This window comes from Odocoileus virginianus, chromosome 14 (genome assembly GCF_023699985.2).
Source record: "Odocoileus virginianus isolate 20LAN1187 ecotype Illinois chromosome 14, Ovbor_1.2, whole genome shotgun sequence".
NCBI classification, from domain to species: domain Eukaryota; kingdom Metazoa; phylum Chordata; class Mammalia; order Artiodactyla; family Cervidae; genus Odocoileus; species Odocoileus virginianus.
In genome coordinates, this window is record NC_069687.1 from 66,233,133 (window position 1) to 66,251,463 (window position 18,331).

General features: G+C 40.1%; 1 protein-coding gene across 5 annotated transcripts in view; it reads right to left on the minus strand.

Moving 5' to 3' along the window:
- SPDL1 (spindle apparatus coiled-coil protein 1) overlaps positions 1 to 17,812 on the minus strand; it is a 30,919-nt gene extending 13,107 nt beyond the window's left edge. Inside the window, exons 1-7 of one of the 5 annotated variants that reach the window (XM_070476862.1) lie at positions 17,661 to 17,811; positions 11,112 to 11,287; positions 9,409 to 9,585; positions 4,956 to 5,150; positions 2,513 to 2,662; positions 2,302 to 2,400; positions 2,114 to 2,224 (exon numbers count right to left, since the gene is read on the minus strand). In XM_070476862.1, coding sequence (XP_070332963.1) covers positions 2,114 to 2,224; positions 2,302 to 2,400; positions 2,513 to 2,662; positions 4,956 to 5,150; positions 9,409 to 9,585; positions 11,112 to 11,270 — 891 coding nt within the window. In that variant the 5' untranslated portion in view covers positions 11,271 to 11,287; positions 17,661 to 17,811. Of the gene's footprint in view, positions 1 to 2,113; positions 2,225 to 2,301; positions 2,401 to 2,512; positions 2,663 to 4,955; positions 5,151 to 9,408; positions 9,586 to 11,111; positions 11,288 to 17,648 lie in introns of all 5 variants that reach the window. The other 4 variants (XM_070476859.1, XM_070476858.1, XM_070476861.1 and 1 more) reach the window with 4 other exon arrangements.
- Positions 17,813 to 18,331: the final 519 nt, after the last annotated feature.

Below are 18,331 nucleotides of genomic sequence, written 5' to 3' on the forward strand. Positions count from 1 at the left end.
GAAAAAAAAAATTCTCCCCCATAAAATTGAGTGGGGGAGAAGATTCTGATAACTATATTTTTGATACAATTCATATTTTGTACTATACTACTTTGGCTTCATTTTAGAAGCTAAACAAATTAGCTGTGCCTAGTTTAATACTCTTAATAAATTGAAAATATTTATTTCAGATAGCCTAGTTACAGACATAACTCTTTAGTACTTATTTCGACTACTTATGCATTGGTATCTGAAGTCCATAACAATTATCTGTAATTCTGTGAAACATAGTTGAACTGTATGGCTGTGGTCTAGAAGTCACCAGTTAAGTGGTAAAGAAACCTGGTGGAATGCCATACTGTACTCACCATATGCACTCTCATTTAAGGGTCTGGTGCAGTTCCTCAAAAATTTTAATGAAATTCAGTAGTATTCAGTGGGGGAAATTATTAAGCTACACACATTCACAAATGTGAGTTTTACAAAGGACAAGGATGGAAAGCAAAGGTAAAGGGCAATCTAAGGATCTTGAAGCAAACTTCAATATAAAGTTATTTTTTAAGAGCAGCCATCAACCTAATTATGACTCCACCTAAACTTGGAGTTGCACAGCAATCAGAAGGAAATTAGCTAAAACCTAAACCTAGCATTCCTTTCTGCCTTTGGAAATTTCTGCAGTTCTAAAAAGTGTGAATTAGTTAAAATACATTTTCGAGTACAGCAATGATATGAAGTTGCAGCTATGGTTATAAGTAAGAGACGAAGACGACTTTTAACATTTTTAAGGATCCACTTTTCGCTCCTGCTTCACACTGGAATTCCCCGGTGGCTCAGATGGTAAAGCATCTGCCTGCAATGCAGGGGGGCCAGGTTCAATCCCTGGGTCGAGAAGATCTCCTGGAGAAAGAAAGGGCAACCCACTCCAGCACTCTCGCCTGGAAAAGCCCATGGACGGAGGAGCGAGGTAGGCTACAGTCCCTGGGGCCACAAAGAGTCGGCCACCGCTGAGCGACTTCACTTTCACCTTTTCACTTTCATACTGGAAGCTAGACACATCGATCCCCCCAAAATTCAGAGCGCTACCTGTGTCTAAAGATAGTTTGGGGTAGCAGAACTGAGAGAGATTAATAACAAAAGCCCAACAAATACAAAAAGAAAACAGAGCAAATATGAGAAAATTTACAAAGAAGTAATACCCAGACGGGGAGAGCCAAGGTGAACCAGACAGCACAACTGAAACCCTCAGAAATAAAAGGCACAGCTCTCGTCTGTTAAGTCAGCACTGTCCTATTTGCCAACCTTGTAAGCACGCTGCTGTGCCTTCACTTAACTCCACGGCGACTCTTAAGAAGCAACTTCCAAAAATAAACATACTTGTCCAAAGTCACACAGCTAACAAGTGAGACTAGGATTCAATCCCAAGTTCATCTGATGCCAAAGTTTAATCACTGATCTTTCCTATTTCTTTGGTAGATCTCATCATCCTTAAAAGAGGCAGGAAACCTTACAGACTTCTATTAAGCATTACCACTTCAGGAGAGCTAGGCACAACAGATCAGGAATCTAAGGGTTAGCACAATACTGGAATCTAATTTCCATATGCTTTTCTGTCACCAGCCATTCGACAAAAATGATGCCCAACAAACCTTAAAATTAAAAGGGCTTATATGCATGACTTGAGAAACTCCAAGGAAAGGAAATTCAAACTTCAGTCTATAAATAAGCCTTTGTGGGAGAACTGAAGAATGGTGAGAGAGCTAGTTTTAGTTGAAGTAGACATTTCAGGGCTACACTCAGAAAGAAACCAGTCCAACAGTACAACAGAAAAATTTTTTAATACTTGATTTTTCCCATTACAAAGAAAGAGCTAATGGCAAGGCTACTGAGCAAGAATTAAAAACTCAAGGCTAGTGAGTAATACTTAAAAACTCAGTCAATCCATTGATGTTACATATACCACTAAAAGCTACACAGAATTAAATGTTTTTAAATAAAATATAAAAGGGATCTCTCTTTCAATTAAAAACATTTTTTCTAAGGTCATGTAGTTCTAGAAATAATCATGTAAGTGTATTACTTGTACAAGTCATACTGATACAAAATAAGGTTTAATAAATCTTACACTAATTGTTACCTTCATTCTTTGCATCCATTCTCTATTAAATGCATTTTGCTTCTTTAGTGACTGATACTTGACTTTCATGCTGATAAGCTGACGTTCCATTGCTGCCCTTCGATCCTCGACCTAGAAAATAATAACATGTTTAATTATGCTTTTATTAAGTGAAATGCCAATTTAATCAATGGAATATTTATATGTACCTCTGCAAACAAAGAGCTGCCTTTACTGTTAGGGTCCAAGGCTTGCTGGAGGGCCTGGTCTAGCTGCACCTGAAGGTCCTGTTTCTCTACACGAGCTTTCTAAATTCAAAAGAGAAAACAATTCAGCTTCTTGAGATAAGATTAGCAAGAAAACAACTTATATAAATTGGAAAACAACTTATATAAATTGGTATTACTATAATCACAATACCTCTAAGGCATTATAGTAAGAAACCGCTTCTTTCTCTCGCTCTTCTTTCTCTCCTTTAAGCCGGTCTACCTGGCGCATTAAATTAGCATTAAGAAGTTCGAGTTGTTCTTGTCTGTACTGCAGTTCATTCACTTCTTCTTGGAGGGTGGTCTATTAAACAGGAATTGAAAAAGAAGAAACTCTTGAATAATCCTTCAGTTAGCAGCAGTCAGTTTATCTATCAGCAGAGGTTAACACTCAAAACTAAAACTAATAACTAGTCAAAGATTATTAAAGTGCATAATAAAGAAAATAGCAAAATTCTGTAAAGCAATTATCCTTCAATAAAAAAAAATAAATTTTAAAAAACAAAAAAATTTTTTAAATTACTTTTTAAAAAAGTGATCAAATAAAAGACTCCAGAGACTGTTTCTTTTCTACAAATTTAAAATTTTTCATTTTTAAGTTAATTTTAGCTTACAATGAAAAAAATTATACTCATGTATCTACTTCCACTGTATGGATAACAGCAAACTCTGGAAAGGGGTACCAGATCACCTTACCTGCCTCCTGAGAAACTTCTATGCAGGTCAAGCAGCAGCAATTAGAACCGGACGTGGAACAGTATATGGGTTTAAAATCTCAAAATTAGTAAGTCAAGGATGTATATTGTCACACTGCTTATTTAACTTATATGCAGAGTACACCATTTGAAATGCCAGGCTGAATGAATCACAAGCTGGAATCAAGACTGCCAGGAAAAATATCAACAACCTCAGATATGCAGATGATACCACTCTAATGGCAGAAAGTGAAGAGGAACTGAAGAGCCCCCTGAAGAAGGTGAAAAAGGAGAGTGAAAAAGTTGGCTTAAAACTCAACATTCAAAAAAACGAAGATCATGGCATCTGGTCCCATGACTTCATGGCAAATAGATGGGGAAAAAGTGGAAATAGTGGCAGATTTTATTTTCTTGGGCAGGAAAATCACTGCAGACGGTGACTGCAGCCATGAAATTAAAAGATGCTTGTCCCTTGGAAGGAAAGCTATGACAAACCAAGACAGCATATTAAAAAGCAGAGACATTACTTTGCCAACAGAGGTCCGTATAATCGAAGCTGTGGTTTTTCCAGTGGTCATGTACAGATATGAGAGTTGGATCATAAAGAAGGCTGACTGCCGAAAAACTGATTCATTTGAACTGTGGTGTTGGAGAAGACTCTTGAGAGTCCCTTGGACTGCAAGGAAATCAAACCAGTCAATCCTAAAGGAAAACATTGGAAGAACTGAAGCTGAAGCTCAAGTACTTTGCGTACCTGACACAAAGAGCCGACTCACTGGAAAAGACCTTGATGCTGGGAAAGACTGAGGGCAGGAGGAGAAGGGGGTGACAGAGAATGAGATGGTTAGGTGACATTACTGACTCAATGGACATGAGTTTGAGAAAACTTTGGGAGATAGTGAAGGACAGGTGTTAGGGAAATTAAATGGTCTTGTTTAGGCTTCAGAGACAAAGCAGAGCAGGCCTCTGACCTTGCTTCTAGCCTGCCTGGACACTACCCTGACTGTGAGTGACGGCCTGCTGTGAGTGCAAGGCATGCAGCACCACAGATAAGATGGGGAAGAATTTTGAGACCTTGGAGGGACCCTGGCCAACCAAGCCCCGGCATAACAACATTCCAAGTTTTACAAGACAAAACAAACAGCATTAACATGAAACCAGGCTCGCAATTTGGTCACAAACTGATGATTATACCAGTTTTCATCCTGGGATTATAAGCGGGAACCCTGAACTGCAATTTTTTGAAGTCTAACCCAAGGAGCGGACATGCTGCCTGGGACCTTGGGACAATTGGGACACCAGATGTGCTCTGACACAGGACTTCCCAGCACCGCTTGAGTCTGGACCTTGGTAAAAAGCCAATTTGGTGACATATCCTCTGTTCTATTTCTCTTTTCTTTTAATGTTAGTATATTGAAAGTAAGCTAGATAATTCTCTAACAAACATTTGTATTATTTATATAGAACAAGTGGCTTAATTTGTTAACAAATCCTTTGAACCTGAGACGAAAGTGAAAACTTTCGGCAAAACAATAGGGTGCTGCAGTCCATGGGGTCGCAGCAGTCAGACCCGACTGAGCAGCTGAACAGCAAATCAACTTCTGCTGGACCAACTTTTATATTGGGCTTTTATGACACAAACTAGAATCAGAATAAATGTCTAAATTCTTCCAGAGGTTCCATTAATCTAAAAGTATTAATAATACTGCCTTACATAGTCATCTAACCTAAAGCTTTACTGTATTTGAAGGAATCCATTTAAAAACTTATTTAATTAGATCAAAGTTAGGCAAAAAAATATTTCAGTCTTAAAAATAGCTCATAAGGATTATTACAAAAACATGAAAAATACACAGTCAGAAAAAGGAGAAAAGTCCATAATACACATGCCATAAAAATTACCTTCACATTTTCCATTTCAGTCAGCTCAATTTGAAGAGCCAGCATCTCTGAAGACATACTTTCATGTACACGTTCAGACATTATTTGCATTTCCTTTGATTTACTAGAAAGGAGTTCCTGCTGATGATCCACTTTGTGCTTCAGCTGCTTTTCACTTAGCCGAGCTTCATCTAACTCAGCTTTCAGTGTTTCTAACTAAAAAAAAGAAAATTCACAATCTTATATAGTAAAAGGTAGTAAAGGTCATCAGAACATACAATTGCAGTACAAACGGTTCTGGTACCTGCAGGACAACTATTCTGGAAGGCAATCAAGCTGAGCAAAATTATTTAACCCCTTTTCCAAACACGTCACGTTGCTTCAGCCTTGGAAAACTAGCACAGGCACGCCTCGTCCTACTGCGCTCTGCTTAACTGCACCTCCCAGACACTGCGTTGTTTTCACACATGAAAGTCTGTGGCAATCCTGAGCCAAGCAAGTCTTTTCAATAGCATTTGCTCACTTCTTGTTTCTGTGCCATATTTTGGTAATTCTCACAATCTTTCAAATCTTTTCATTATTTTATTTGTTATAATGACCTGTGATCAGTGATCTTTGATGTTACTATTGTAAATGCTTCGGGGCATCACAAACCACACTCCTTTAAGAGGGTGAATTGAATTGACAAATTGACTGCTCCCCTGAATGGTCATTCCTCTCTCTCTTCCTCTCCTGCTGCTGCTAAGTCGCTTCAGTTGTGTCCGACTCTGTGCGACCCTAGACGGCAGCTCACTAGGCTCCTCTGTCCCTGGGATTCTCCAGGCAAGAAAACGGGAGTGGGTTGCCATTTCCTTCTCCAATGCATGAAAGTGAAAAGTCAAAGTGAAGTCGCTCAGTCATGCCCGACTCTTAGTGACCCCATGGACTGCAGCCTACCAGGCTCTTCCGTCCATGGGATTTTCCAGGCAAGAGTACTGGAGTGGGGTGCCATTGCCTTCTCTGCTTCCTCTCCTAGGATCTTCCTATTCCAAGACACAATATGAAATTACGTCAATTACTAACCCTATAATGGCCTCTGAGTGTTCACACCTCTCACTTTAAATCAAAAACTAGAAATGATTATGCTTAGTGACAAAAGGCTTATTGAGAGTCGACAGGCTGAAAACTAGGCCTCTTGCGTCAGTTAACCAAGTTGTGAATTGAGAGGAAATGTTCTTCAAGGAAGTTAGAATTGCTACTCTAGAGGACATACAAATGATAAGGAAGCTGAAGAGTTTAGTGCTGATATGGAGAAAATTTTTGAGGTCCAGACAGCAGATCAAACCAGAAACAACATTCCCTTAAGCCAAAGTCTAATACAAACTGTCTTCAATTTTATGATGGTTGAGAGGCAGGTTGAGAGGCAGAAGAAAATTTTGAGGCTAACAGAGGTTGGTTCATGAAGTTTAAGAAAAGAAGTTGAAGCCAATGCTCATTAAGCATTCTAAAAATCCTAGGGCCTTAAAAATTACATTTAATCTACTCTGCTTGTGCTCTATAAATGGGACAACACCTGGCTGACAGCACATCTGTTTACAACATGGTTTACTGAATATTTGAAGTCTACTATTGAGACCTACTGCTCAGAAAAAAAAGAGTTCCTTCAAAATATTACTGCTCACTGAAAATGCACCTGGTCACCAAAGTGAGATGTAGAAGATTCAGGTTGTTTTCGTGCCTGGTAACACAAGATCCACTCTGCAGCCTATAGGATCAAGGAGTAATTTTTGACTATTAATTCTTACTACTTAACTGCTGCAATTTCATGATTAAGTGTTAACAGATGAGGAGTTGCTTCTTATGGATGAGCAAAGAGAGTGGTTCTGAGATGGAATCTGCCCTCGGTGAAGATACTGTGAAGACTGCTGAAATGGCAACAAAGGATTTAGAACAGGACATAAACTTAGTTGACAAAGTAGTGACAGAGTGTGAGACTGGGCTTTCCAGGTGGCACTAGTGGTAAAGAATCCACCTGAAAACGCAGGAGAGGTAAGAGACGTGGGTGGGTTTGATCCCTGAATTGGGAAGGTCCCCTGGAGGAGGAAATGGCAACCAACTCCAGTATTCTTGCCTGGGAAATCCCATGGACAGAGAAGCCTTGCAGGCTATATAGTCCATGGGGTCTGAGGCATAAAGGTTGGACACTACTGAGCATCTGAGCAGCAGCAGCAGAGTTTGAGACAATTGGGTCCAATTTTGAAATAAGTTCTACTGTGGATAAAATGCTATCAAACTGCTTTGATGCTACAGAGAAACTGCTCATAAAAGGAAGAGTCAATTGATACTGTTGACTTATTTTAAGAAATTGCCATAGCCAACCCAACCTTCAGCAACCACTGCCCCGATCAGTCAGCAGCCATCAACATAGATGAAAAAAAAAAAGATGACTTTTTTTTTGAAGTCTCAGATCATGGTCAGTATTTTCAAGCAATAAAATATTTTAAAATTAAGGTATACACACTGCTGTTTTTAGACCCAAAGCTATTGCACACTTTAAAAGACTACTTTGGAAACTAAAAAATTCATGTGACTCACTTTACTGCAGTGGTCTGGAACTTTTCCTGCAGTATCTCAGAGGTATGCCTATATGCGTCACATCCTCCTTACAGCAGGAGGATGAAGCTTTAGGGTCAGGTCAAGGTTTAACTTGTCTCACATTCCTCAAATGTAAGACTATAAGTGATTCTACCTGCGTTGTTGTGCAGCTCTCAACCGAGATTGGGTGGGTTAAACATTCAGCATCACATCTAACATTCACTAAATGGTTTGTTGTTAATAAAAGTCTTTTACTTGATGTCCAGGGTTACCATTATCATCTGTATTGAATTATATTGAATAGGGTCTCAACATTCCGAGACTATATCCTGATATTTACTATTTAAAAAATAAAAGAGACTTCTATTTTCTTTTCCCCTTTCAATTTTATCATGTGAAATAAAAATTTCAGCTGATTGATGTATGTTGATATGTGTATATCCTTCTGAAAAACATCACTGAATGACCCAAACTTACTGTATGATATGACTGGGATTTCCTATTTGGCCAAAGCTAAGCACCTTTTAATAGGCAGTGACGTGCCTTATTTTATAAGCACACAAACAATCCTTACACGTAATCAGAGTAGGTCTGGACTCCTGGCCATGTTGCCGCCGTGTGAAAAATGAATGGCATGACAGCAATAAAGGAAACAGGCTACCTGGACAGTGGTGGAGAGATGATGGTGAGCTGCACTACAGAGTAGCAGAGACAGATATTTTGTAGCTTAAGTTCTTAAGAGCTTGTTGATGTGAGAAATGCGAGAAATAAGTGAAAGAAAGATGGCAAGTAAAATTCCAAATTATTGGTACAAGTAATCTGAGAACATAAGTAAGACTGAAAATATTTTTTGAATGATTTAGTCTTTACCAAAAAGCCATCTCTATAAATGGCCTCACTTTAGACTCAATATTTCGTACATTACTCTTTTTTTGTTTAGGTACTGAAAGTTATTGCTAAACTGAAAATATACATGAAGAAGAAAAAAAGCATCCATATCAGTTATTGGTGTCTCAACCTGCGTAGCTTCAGACAAGCTGGATTATTATTTGTCAGAGTGGTAAGCAAGATGATTCTATGCATTGCATGAAAGCATATTTTGATAGTTATATTTTCCTGCATATTAGGAAAAAAAAATTACCAGCTCAAACATATTTCATTGATATTGTTACTTAAAATTAGAGAACATTTAAAGGAGAGTCTATTTAATGAGAATTAACTAACAGCACAGGTGGTACATATATAAAAATCTTAAAAGATGCTACATGAAACACAATGAAGCAGGCTTTGAAATAAGAGAACTAAAATTTGACTGATAGTCTCTAGTTCTATAATCTTGTCCAACTTTACTCAATCTGTTTAAACATTGGTTTTCTCATGCTATATGGAGATAATAATGGTACCACTCTTAAGGAGTTGTGTATGAACTGGATCATATGTATTAGTTTATCTTCAATAAACAAACTGTAAAATATACATTTTATAGTTGTAAAATATACAACTCTAATGCACATTAATTTACCAAAAACTATTGGTTTCTTTGCAGAAGTATGAAGTGCACCGCAAGTTTCAGGGAAGGCTAGGAAACTAGTCTTTCTGAAAAGGGACCGGTATCCTGAGCACTCTCAAGGAGGCCTTGCTGATCAGAGCTAAAGCTCCTTCACAAATACGCAGTTGCTAAAATTAAATAATTCAATTTAACTACTAAAATGTTATTCAAACAAACCGCTAAGGTAAACTACTGTTTCTCAGTGTTTCCACTCCTCACATTAAGATGATGGAACCCCTCATCTCAGCTATTTTGCATAGATGGTAGTAAGAAAATCTTTCATCATCTAAAGTTTACAAATGATTGCATGAGCATGAGATACTTCTGCTCCAAAATGCACAGGTCACAGACCTTTCTTTTCAGTTCATTCACTTCCTGCCCGTGGCCTCTGCTCAGCGTTTCTTCCAATTTCTCCAGATGCATTTTCTGTTGCTGTTTAACAGCTTCACATTCAGAGCTCAGACTTTCTAACATTCGACTCTTGAGCTCAACTTCTCTCTGAAGAGTGTATTTTTCTTGTTCATAGCTCTGAAAACACATTCAATTATAATTCAGTTACATAAAAATAAAGCCATCACACATAAGCAGGTTTCATCTTTGAATCATTCCTATTTCACACATTTGTTGCTTTCTAAGTAACAACCACATGTTAAATCTGGAATAACTATAGCTAGTATTAATGTAAAAAAAAAACCCCTGAGAGGCGATTTGAGACTAAATTAAAGTTCATGCTGGGGATACAGTAATTGCTTCTATGTCCTGCAAAAGAAGTAAAAAGTGATCTATGGCTGTCAAGTCAAGTAGTCGCTGCTAGGAAGAAAAAAAAAAAATTAATAGCACTTAAGTTTTCCTAGTAAGAATTATTTGGTTTCATAACAATATTCTCTACTTGTAGCTCTAAGTAAAATGAAGAAAATGTCATTAGTTCAAACATCTTCAACAAGCTTAAAAAAATAAGATAAAAATAGATTTAAAAGGAAAAAATAACAATAAGGGTGGTCATTAGTTTTTTTAACTGCCAGTTTAAATTTGGAGATCAAAGTTTAAATACATTACTGAGCATTTTCTAAGTAAAACTGATTTATTCATTCTTTTAATAAAAGCATGTCAGATATTAGGGATGCAGCCGTGAACAAGAGAGACAAAATTCCCCTCTCTCGTGAGGGTGGGGACAAATAACTCAGATGGAGGCAACAGCTCCTGTGGAGCCCATAAGGCAGGACTAATATAGTTAAGAACAGGGGAAAGTAATTCATAAGATAAGGTCAAAGGTTGAGAGAGGTTACGTTACATGGAGATCTACAAACCCAGGCAGAGAATTCAGGTTCTGTTGTAGATAAAACGGGAAGCTGCTCTGTGCTTTCAGCAGAACTGTGACATGATTTTTCATGTGCTCCTCAGTGACCGCCCGGCTGACGTGTAAAGAGTGATTGGTGTGAATGGCAATCTGGGAGACGGGCAACCTAGTCAGGAGGCTATGGTAACAGTCCAAGGGAGAGATGATGGTGGTCTGACCCAGAGCACCAGATGTTCTGTAGGTCAAGTTTTGAGAGATTACTAGTGGATTAAATATGAGAAATATGGGACAGAAAGATATTGAGTAAAACTCCTAGATTTTTGGCTCAAGTAACTGGATAAATGTTTCTATAGTTACCAAGTAAGGTAAAGAATTCTGCAAGAGCATGTTTGGTTAGTGGGTAAGGAATCAACTATTCTGTTTATGTTAAGTCTGAGATGACCATGAGTGGGCAACTGAATACAAAAGTCTAGACTTTAGGACAGAACTAAAGACTTGGTGTAGCATCAAGACAAACCAAAGTCTAAAATTCAATATGGAGTAAAGAAAGAGAACATATTTTTCAAACTCAGAACAGAGAGTCAGAAAAAAAAAAATTAGAGATTTATTTAGTTCATTTCCCTGCAGATGGGTGGGAATTAGATCTAAAATTTTCAGAAAAGAAAAATATTACATTAATAATATTAATGACTACTGGACAACAGCAATCTTCAGTGGCTAAGCACAAGCTGGTGAGCAGAGGAGTCCAGCGTCCTACCTCAGCCAGGGCCGTCATTTCATTACGGCATTTATCCAGTTGATTCTGCAGTTCATTCTGGCTCTCCACTAGCTGTAAACCATACTGTGCCGCTTTCAGCCGCTCTTGTTCAGTCTCTTTGAGTTTGCGCTGAAGATCTGCTATTACATCTGCCTCCATGATTTTCTTCCTGTCTACTGTAAATAGAAGAAATAAAAGTATCTAAACTTAAACAAAAAACTTTATGTCACTAATAAAAGACACAAGTGTGTTGCGTATGTATGTATACATTCAATATGACTGCCACATGAAAACACAGTATCGAAGATTTTCTCTTTGACTTTTAAATGGTCAAATTTGCCTTCTTGTTATGAGTAAGGTCTGACTATTTTGTTACCCAATTTGAGAACAAATCAAATAGAGCAAAAAAAAAAAAAAGAAAAGATGAATACAATTTAATTTTGCTTCTAAGGAATACAGTATTAGGCAACTATTCAGTTGTTGTGTGCTAAGATTTCTTAAATGCTAAGGTAGGATGATCTCATAATTATATCACTATACAGGTAACCAAGTTAAGAGAACAGCAACAGAAATCAAGAAACTTCATAGTAGCGTAACTTCTACTTAAATATAAAAAGGTACCTTTGAATAAGATTGATAAGGTAAGGACTAGCATGTCCACAAGTTTTCACAACAGTGTTAACTTCCTGAACACATTAAATTTGCCACATTAAATGTACTTTATTAAAAACAGACTCACTAGCATTTTGCTAGTTATTCATAAGAACACATGCAAAACAGACACCATGTTTACAATAATTAAAGAACAACCTCATTCTAGATTTTCAAGCAAAGACTTAAACATTTAATATAGAGCACAACCTCACTCATCATTCTTCCCTAACTGGTTCCAGGCTCCTAGGCTAGACTTAACTCAGCTTTGAATTCAAAGAGCAACAAGTCATTTTTAAGGTATTCTCCCATGTCTGCAGTCGATGGGAGTCATTCATTCAACAAACGTTTCTTGAATGCCTATGCGCCAAGCTCCAACCCGGGCACTTCAGATACCTCAACCAGCGGTCAAACGGACCCCGAAAAGGCTCTTCGTTCATAAAACTTACCCTCCAGTAGGAGAAGACAAGCAATAATAATATAATAACTAAATGCACTAGAAAGTAAAAATGGAAAAAAAATAAAACAGGATAAGTGAGCTTGAAAGAAGTGGCTGTATTCTAACTAGAAAGAAATTAAAAATGTGTTGAATGGGGAGCCCCTCAGGTGACTTCTGAACAAAGCCTTGCAGCGAATCATAGAATTAGCCATTAGGGAAAGCATGACTGAAGCGACTTAGCAGCAGGGAAAGCATGTTCCGGGTAGAGGGGCAGCGGTACAGTGGAAGAAGTCCAAAGAATGAACAAGATAGAATATAGGTCAGAGGAGATAGCAGAGGAGAATATGGAGACCAGGCCATTGTGAACAAAAGCTTTGGCTTCTACTCTGGGTGAAATGGGAAGTCACTGCGAAGTCTGGAGTAGAGAAAGGCTACGTTTAAAAGGGTCATTTTGGCGGACAAGCTGACTAGTTGGGAGGGAAGGAAGTTGAAAGCAGAAAGATGAGGTGGGATGACCACTCACACCAGAGTGGCTGCCACAGAAGGTGATGAGATTTAACATGTATTCTGAAGGCAGAGCCAACATGATTTTCTGACAAATGGAATGTGTGATGTGTGAAAGAGAATCTTAAAAGGCCTCCAAAGCTTCTGGCTGAGCAACTAGTAGAATAGATTTGCCAATAACTGACACATCAAAAACTGTGGGTACAGATGTTCTGGAAAGAAAATGAGAGGTTTAAGTTTTAAAACATGACATATGTCAAGTAAGTAACAGCTCTAAGAGTAAGAGAAGGCTATAAGCTGGAGGTATAAATTTGGGAGTTATTAGCATAAATTTTTGAGTTCTCTGTTCATCAAAGTATGAGCATAATTAAAGAGAAGAGGACAAAGGATGGAGACCTGTTATGAGGTGGGAAAGAAGACAGCAAAGGATACTCAAGCACGATCAGTGAGCTAGGAGGAAAAGGAAGAGCATGTGCTGTCTTAGGACTCAATAAACAAACATGTATTAAGGAGGTAGATGATAAACTGCACCAAATGCTAAATGAAATAAGGTGAACACTGAGAACCGGCTGTTGGATTTAAATTCATGGAGGTCAACTAGAAGATGACCCCAAGAATAGTTTTGATGGGGAGACTGGGGCAAAAGCCTGACTGGAATTAATTGGAGAGAATGGTAGAACAGTAGATAGCAAGCACAATTTTGCTGCAAAGAGCAGATAAACAGTGCAGTAGCTGGAAATACAGTAGGGTCTTTTTTTTTAAGATGAAAAACTCTTTAAGAAAAAACAACAGCAAGCTTGTATGACAAAGGAGAGATCACGCAAAGAAAAACTAATGATATAGAAGACATGGAGAACTACTGGAGTAATGAATGTGCAGGGTCTGATTTCTGGACAGGTACATGAATGTTTCATCTGAATTAAAGGAAAGGCTGGTGCACTGGGAAGACCCAGAGGGATGGGATGGAGAGGGAGGCAGGAGGGGGGGATCGGGATGGGGAACACATGTAAATCCATGGCTGATTCATGTCAATGTATGGCAAAAACCACTACAATACTGTAAAGTAATTAGCCTCCAACTAATAAAAATAAATGGAAAAAAAATGTATTTAAAAAACTGGGAAAAAAATAAAGGAAAGTAAAGTATATGGGTACAGACACTGATAAGTAGGTAAACAGTGTTCAGCGTCTGCATGAGTGCCCTTCTGATTCAGTTTATCAGTAAATTAGGAAGGAAGGTCTTTGAGAATGAAGATGGAGGAGGAAATATAGGGTTTTAGAAGAGGGGGTTAAAAAAAAAAAAGAATCCTATGTTATCCAGGACTGGCTATCACTGCTCTAAAATGCAAGACCTCTCTAAAGCCTGTACATGATGGAGCCAGGCATTAATTGTTGAGCTGTTAATAATAATTTGTATTTGCTAAGGATTTAACATTTGTCAGGCAGAAGTGCTTCAAATGCACTATCACCTTTACTTCTCTTAATGGACCTGAGCTAAGTACTACTGTCATCAGTATTTACCAAAGAAGATATGGGACTAGCCTCAAGATATCCCAGCCATTAATGTCCAAGGCAGCCACAAAATTAGCTCTCATTCACTTTAAAGATTTGCTGGAATTCCTACTATGTGTCAGGTACTGTGCTGTTGCTGAGGACACAATGTGACCCTCAAATCAGACAATATGCCTGCCTTCTTGAATCTTACAGTCTACTACTGGAAAGATGTTGAATAACTGATAATGTAAAGTTACAAGAGTGGTAAGTGCAAGAGGGAGAGTATGGTGCTATCTGAGCCTATAACTCATGGCGACAGTCTTAATCTGGGTGGTGGCGTGTGGCCAGGGTCAGAAGAAATAAGGACAAGAAAGATTCCCCTGAGGAAGTGACTTTTTAACAGGTTTAATGAAAGTCTAAGAGTAACCTATCAATCTGCAGAGAAAGGTAGCCAGGGTTGAATAAAAAATATAGCTAATATGTACCAGATATCGCACTTGATGCTTTGCAAACATTATTACTGCAAACTCTGGAAAATTCTTAAAGAGATGGGGATACCAGACCACGGGACCTGCCTCGTGAGAAATCTGTACACCGGTCAGGAAGCAACAGTTAGAACTGGACATGGAACAACAGACTGGTTCCAAATAGGGAAAGGGGTATGTCAAGGCTGTATATTATCACCCTGCTTATTTAACTTATATGCAGAGTACATCATGAGAAGCGCTGGGCTGGAGGAAGCACAAGCTGGAATCAAGATTGCCAGGACAAATATCAATAACCTCAGATATGCAGATGACACCACATTTATGGCAGAAAGCTAAGAAGAACTAAAGAGCCTCTTGATGAAAAGGAAAGAGGAGAGTGAAAACACTGGCTTAAAACTCAACATTCAGAAAATTAAGATCATGGCATCTGGTCCCATCACTTCATGGGAAATAGATGGAGAAATAGTAACAGACTTCATTTTTTTTTTGAGCTCCAAAATCACTGCAGATGGTGACTGCAGCCAAGAAATTAAAAGATGCTTGCTCCTTGGAAGAAAAGTTATGACCAACCTAGACAGCATATTAAAAAGCAGAGACATTACTTTGCCAACAAAGGTCCATCTAGTCAAAGCTATGGTTTTCCAGTAGTCATGTATGGATGTGAGAGTTGGACTATAAAGAAAGTTGAGCACCGAAGAATTGATGCATTTGAACTGTGCTGTTGGAGACGACCCCTGAGAGTCCCTTGGATAGCAAGAAGATCCAACCAGTCCATCCTAAAGGAAATCAGTCCTGAATATTCACTGGAAGGACTGTTGCTGAGGCTGAAACTCCAATAGTTGGGCCATCTGATTCGAAGAACTAACTTCATTTGAAAAGACCCTGATGCTGGGAAAGATTGAAGGCAGGAGAAGGAGATGACAGAGGATGAGAAGGTTGGATGGCATCATCGACTCAATGGACATGAGTTTGAGTAAACTCTGGGAGCTGGCAATGGACAGGGAGGCCTGGCGTGCTGCCATCCGTGGGTTGCAGAGTCTGACATGACTGAGCGACTGAACTGAAATGAAACATTATTTTATTGAATCCTCTCAACAACCCTATGAGATAAAAGGGTCACCCCTCCCCCCAAACCATGGACTGCAGCATGCTAGCCCGCAGTCAGTACATGGGGTCTCAAAGAGTCAGACACTACTTTGGCGACTGAACAACAACCCCCCGCTTTTACATAGGTGCAAACTGAAAGGTTAAGTAACTTGCCCAGGGTTATGAGGTGATAACCTGATAACAGGTGATAACACTGATAACCCAGTGGCTAAGTGAGATGGGAACAGGATTTGGTTCCATAGCCTGGTGCTCCTAACCACTTTTCTGTTCTGCTTCTTAGAACAAAAAGGAGCATGTAGCAGACAGGGAGCTCAGGGGATCAAACTGCTTGAATTGTCACCCCACCTTCAGTACTAACTGGCAGCATCAACTTGGACAAGTTCTCCAATGTCTTGTTTCAGTTCAGTTCAGTTCAGTCACTCAGTCGTGTCCGACTCTTTGCAACCCCATGAATCACAGCACAGTCTCCCTGTTCATCACCAACTCCCGGAGATTACCCCAACTCATGTCCATCAAGTTGGTGATGCCATCCAGCCATCTCATCCTCTGTCGTCCCCTTCTCCTCCTGCCCTCAACCCCTCCCAGCATCAGGATCTTTTCAAATGAGTTAGCTCTTTGCATCAGGTGGCCAAAGTACTGGAGTTTCAGCTTCAGCATCAGTCCTTCCAAAGAACACCCAGGACTGATCTCCTTTAGGATGGACTGGTTGGATCTCCTTGCAGTCCAAGGGACTCTTGAGACAAGAGCCTCCTCCAACACCACAGTTCAAAAGCATCAATTTTTCGGCTTTCTTCACAGTCCAACTCTCATATCCATACATGACCACTGGAAAAACCATAGCCTTGACTAGATGGACCTTTGTTGGCAAAGTAATATCTCTGCTTTTTAATATGCTGTCTAGGTTGGTCATAACTTTCCAAGGAGTAAGCGTCTTTTAATTTCATGGCTGCAATCACCATCTGCAGTGATTTTGGAGCTCAAAAAAATAAAGTCAGTCACTGTTTCCCCATCTATTTCCCATGAAGTGATGGGACCAGATGACTTGTTTGCTGCTGCTGCTAAGTCACTTCAGTCGTGTCCGACACTGTGCGACCCCACAGACGGCAGCCCACCAGGCTCCCCTGTCCCTGGGATTTTCCAGGCAAGAACACTGGAGTGGGGTGCCATTGCCTTCTCCGAGATGCCTTATTTAGTCATCCATAAAACAAGGTCAGTAACAATAGGGTTTTTGTTTAACGTTAAACCAGCAATGGGTAAAAAGCAGCTAGAGCGGAATCCTACACGCAATTTGTCTGAGCAGCGCTGTCCAGTAGAAATACAGTGCAAACAAGACATGTTGATTTTCAATTTTCTAGGTGCCACATTTATTTTAAAAAGTACTGGTGAAATTCACTTTAACAATACGTTATTTAACGCAATATATCCAAAAGATTATCATTTCAATATGTAGTCTTCATATTATCGAGAGTGTAGTCTTTAAAATCCAGAGTGTATTTCACATTTGTAGCCTTTCTCGAATCGGACTGCCACAAGTGTCATACAGCCGGCCGTCATACAGCCAGCGCAGATCCACTGTTCGTTATCCCCCAGACCCAGGCAACGGACCCGACTTTCCGTATTTACGCAGAATTCCCGGGAGAAGTCAAAGCGGCCCAGCGGAATATTAAGGCCGGCTCGGAACCTGGTCTGTAAGAGCTGAGTTCCGCCGAAAAAGCTGCTCCAGCTAAAAGCTTGGGCGGGGACCTAGGCCCCAGGTATTCCTAGGCCCTGCCCTCCTCTCCCTAGGAGCCCTTCTCTACGCCGCCCCCGTGTTTCCCCCTTCAAACGCACCTCGCTCCGGGTCCCTGGCCCCCACCTCTGCCCTCACCTCTTCCCCTGCTGCTGCACCGCTCCGCGCTCAGATTACCGACGTTAACTCCACGGCGGCAGCGCACAATCACCGGCCCACTCACTCGCCGAACACTCGGGTAAGCGCCAGGGCTTTTTGAATGCAATTCCCGCGAGAACTCACGTCACGCGATACTTTCCGCCCTAGCAGCGCGTAAAGGGAAAGGGGGAAGGAACGCCTAAGACAGTGCCACGCCCCAGCCACGGCGTGTTTGGCGCAGGCTCAAACTAGCTCTGTGTTTCGTCAGCCTTACTCCGGTTGGTTTTCTGGATGTTTTTGGGGTTTCTTGGTCTTCGTTTTCCCTAAAGACAGTGCTTTCTGGAGGGATAGTGTCGCTCGAGGGCGAGGCGGCGGGGGAATTCCCTCGTGTGCTGGCTTCACAGCGCGTTGGCCGGTGTGCATTTGGAAGGCTCTGCTCTGTGGTGCCTATCTTAGGGTTCCAGAAATTTCAGTGAGTGTGACACTGCCTAAAAGCATCATAGGCAGAATGACAGTCTCGTTTATAAGACAGAGTGCCAGTTAATTTTTACACAGATCATCACATTTAAGCCCGCCAACAGCCTTATGAGGTGGGTGCGTGCTAAGTCGACTCAGTCGTGTAAGACTCTTTGCGACTCTATGAACTCTATGAACATCGGGCTCCTCTGTCC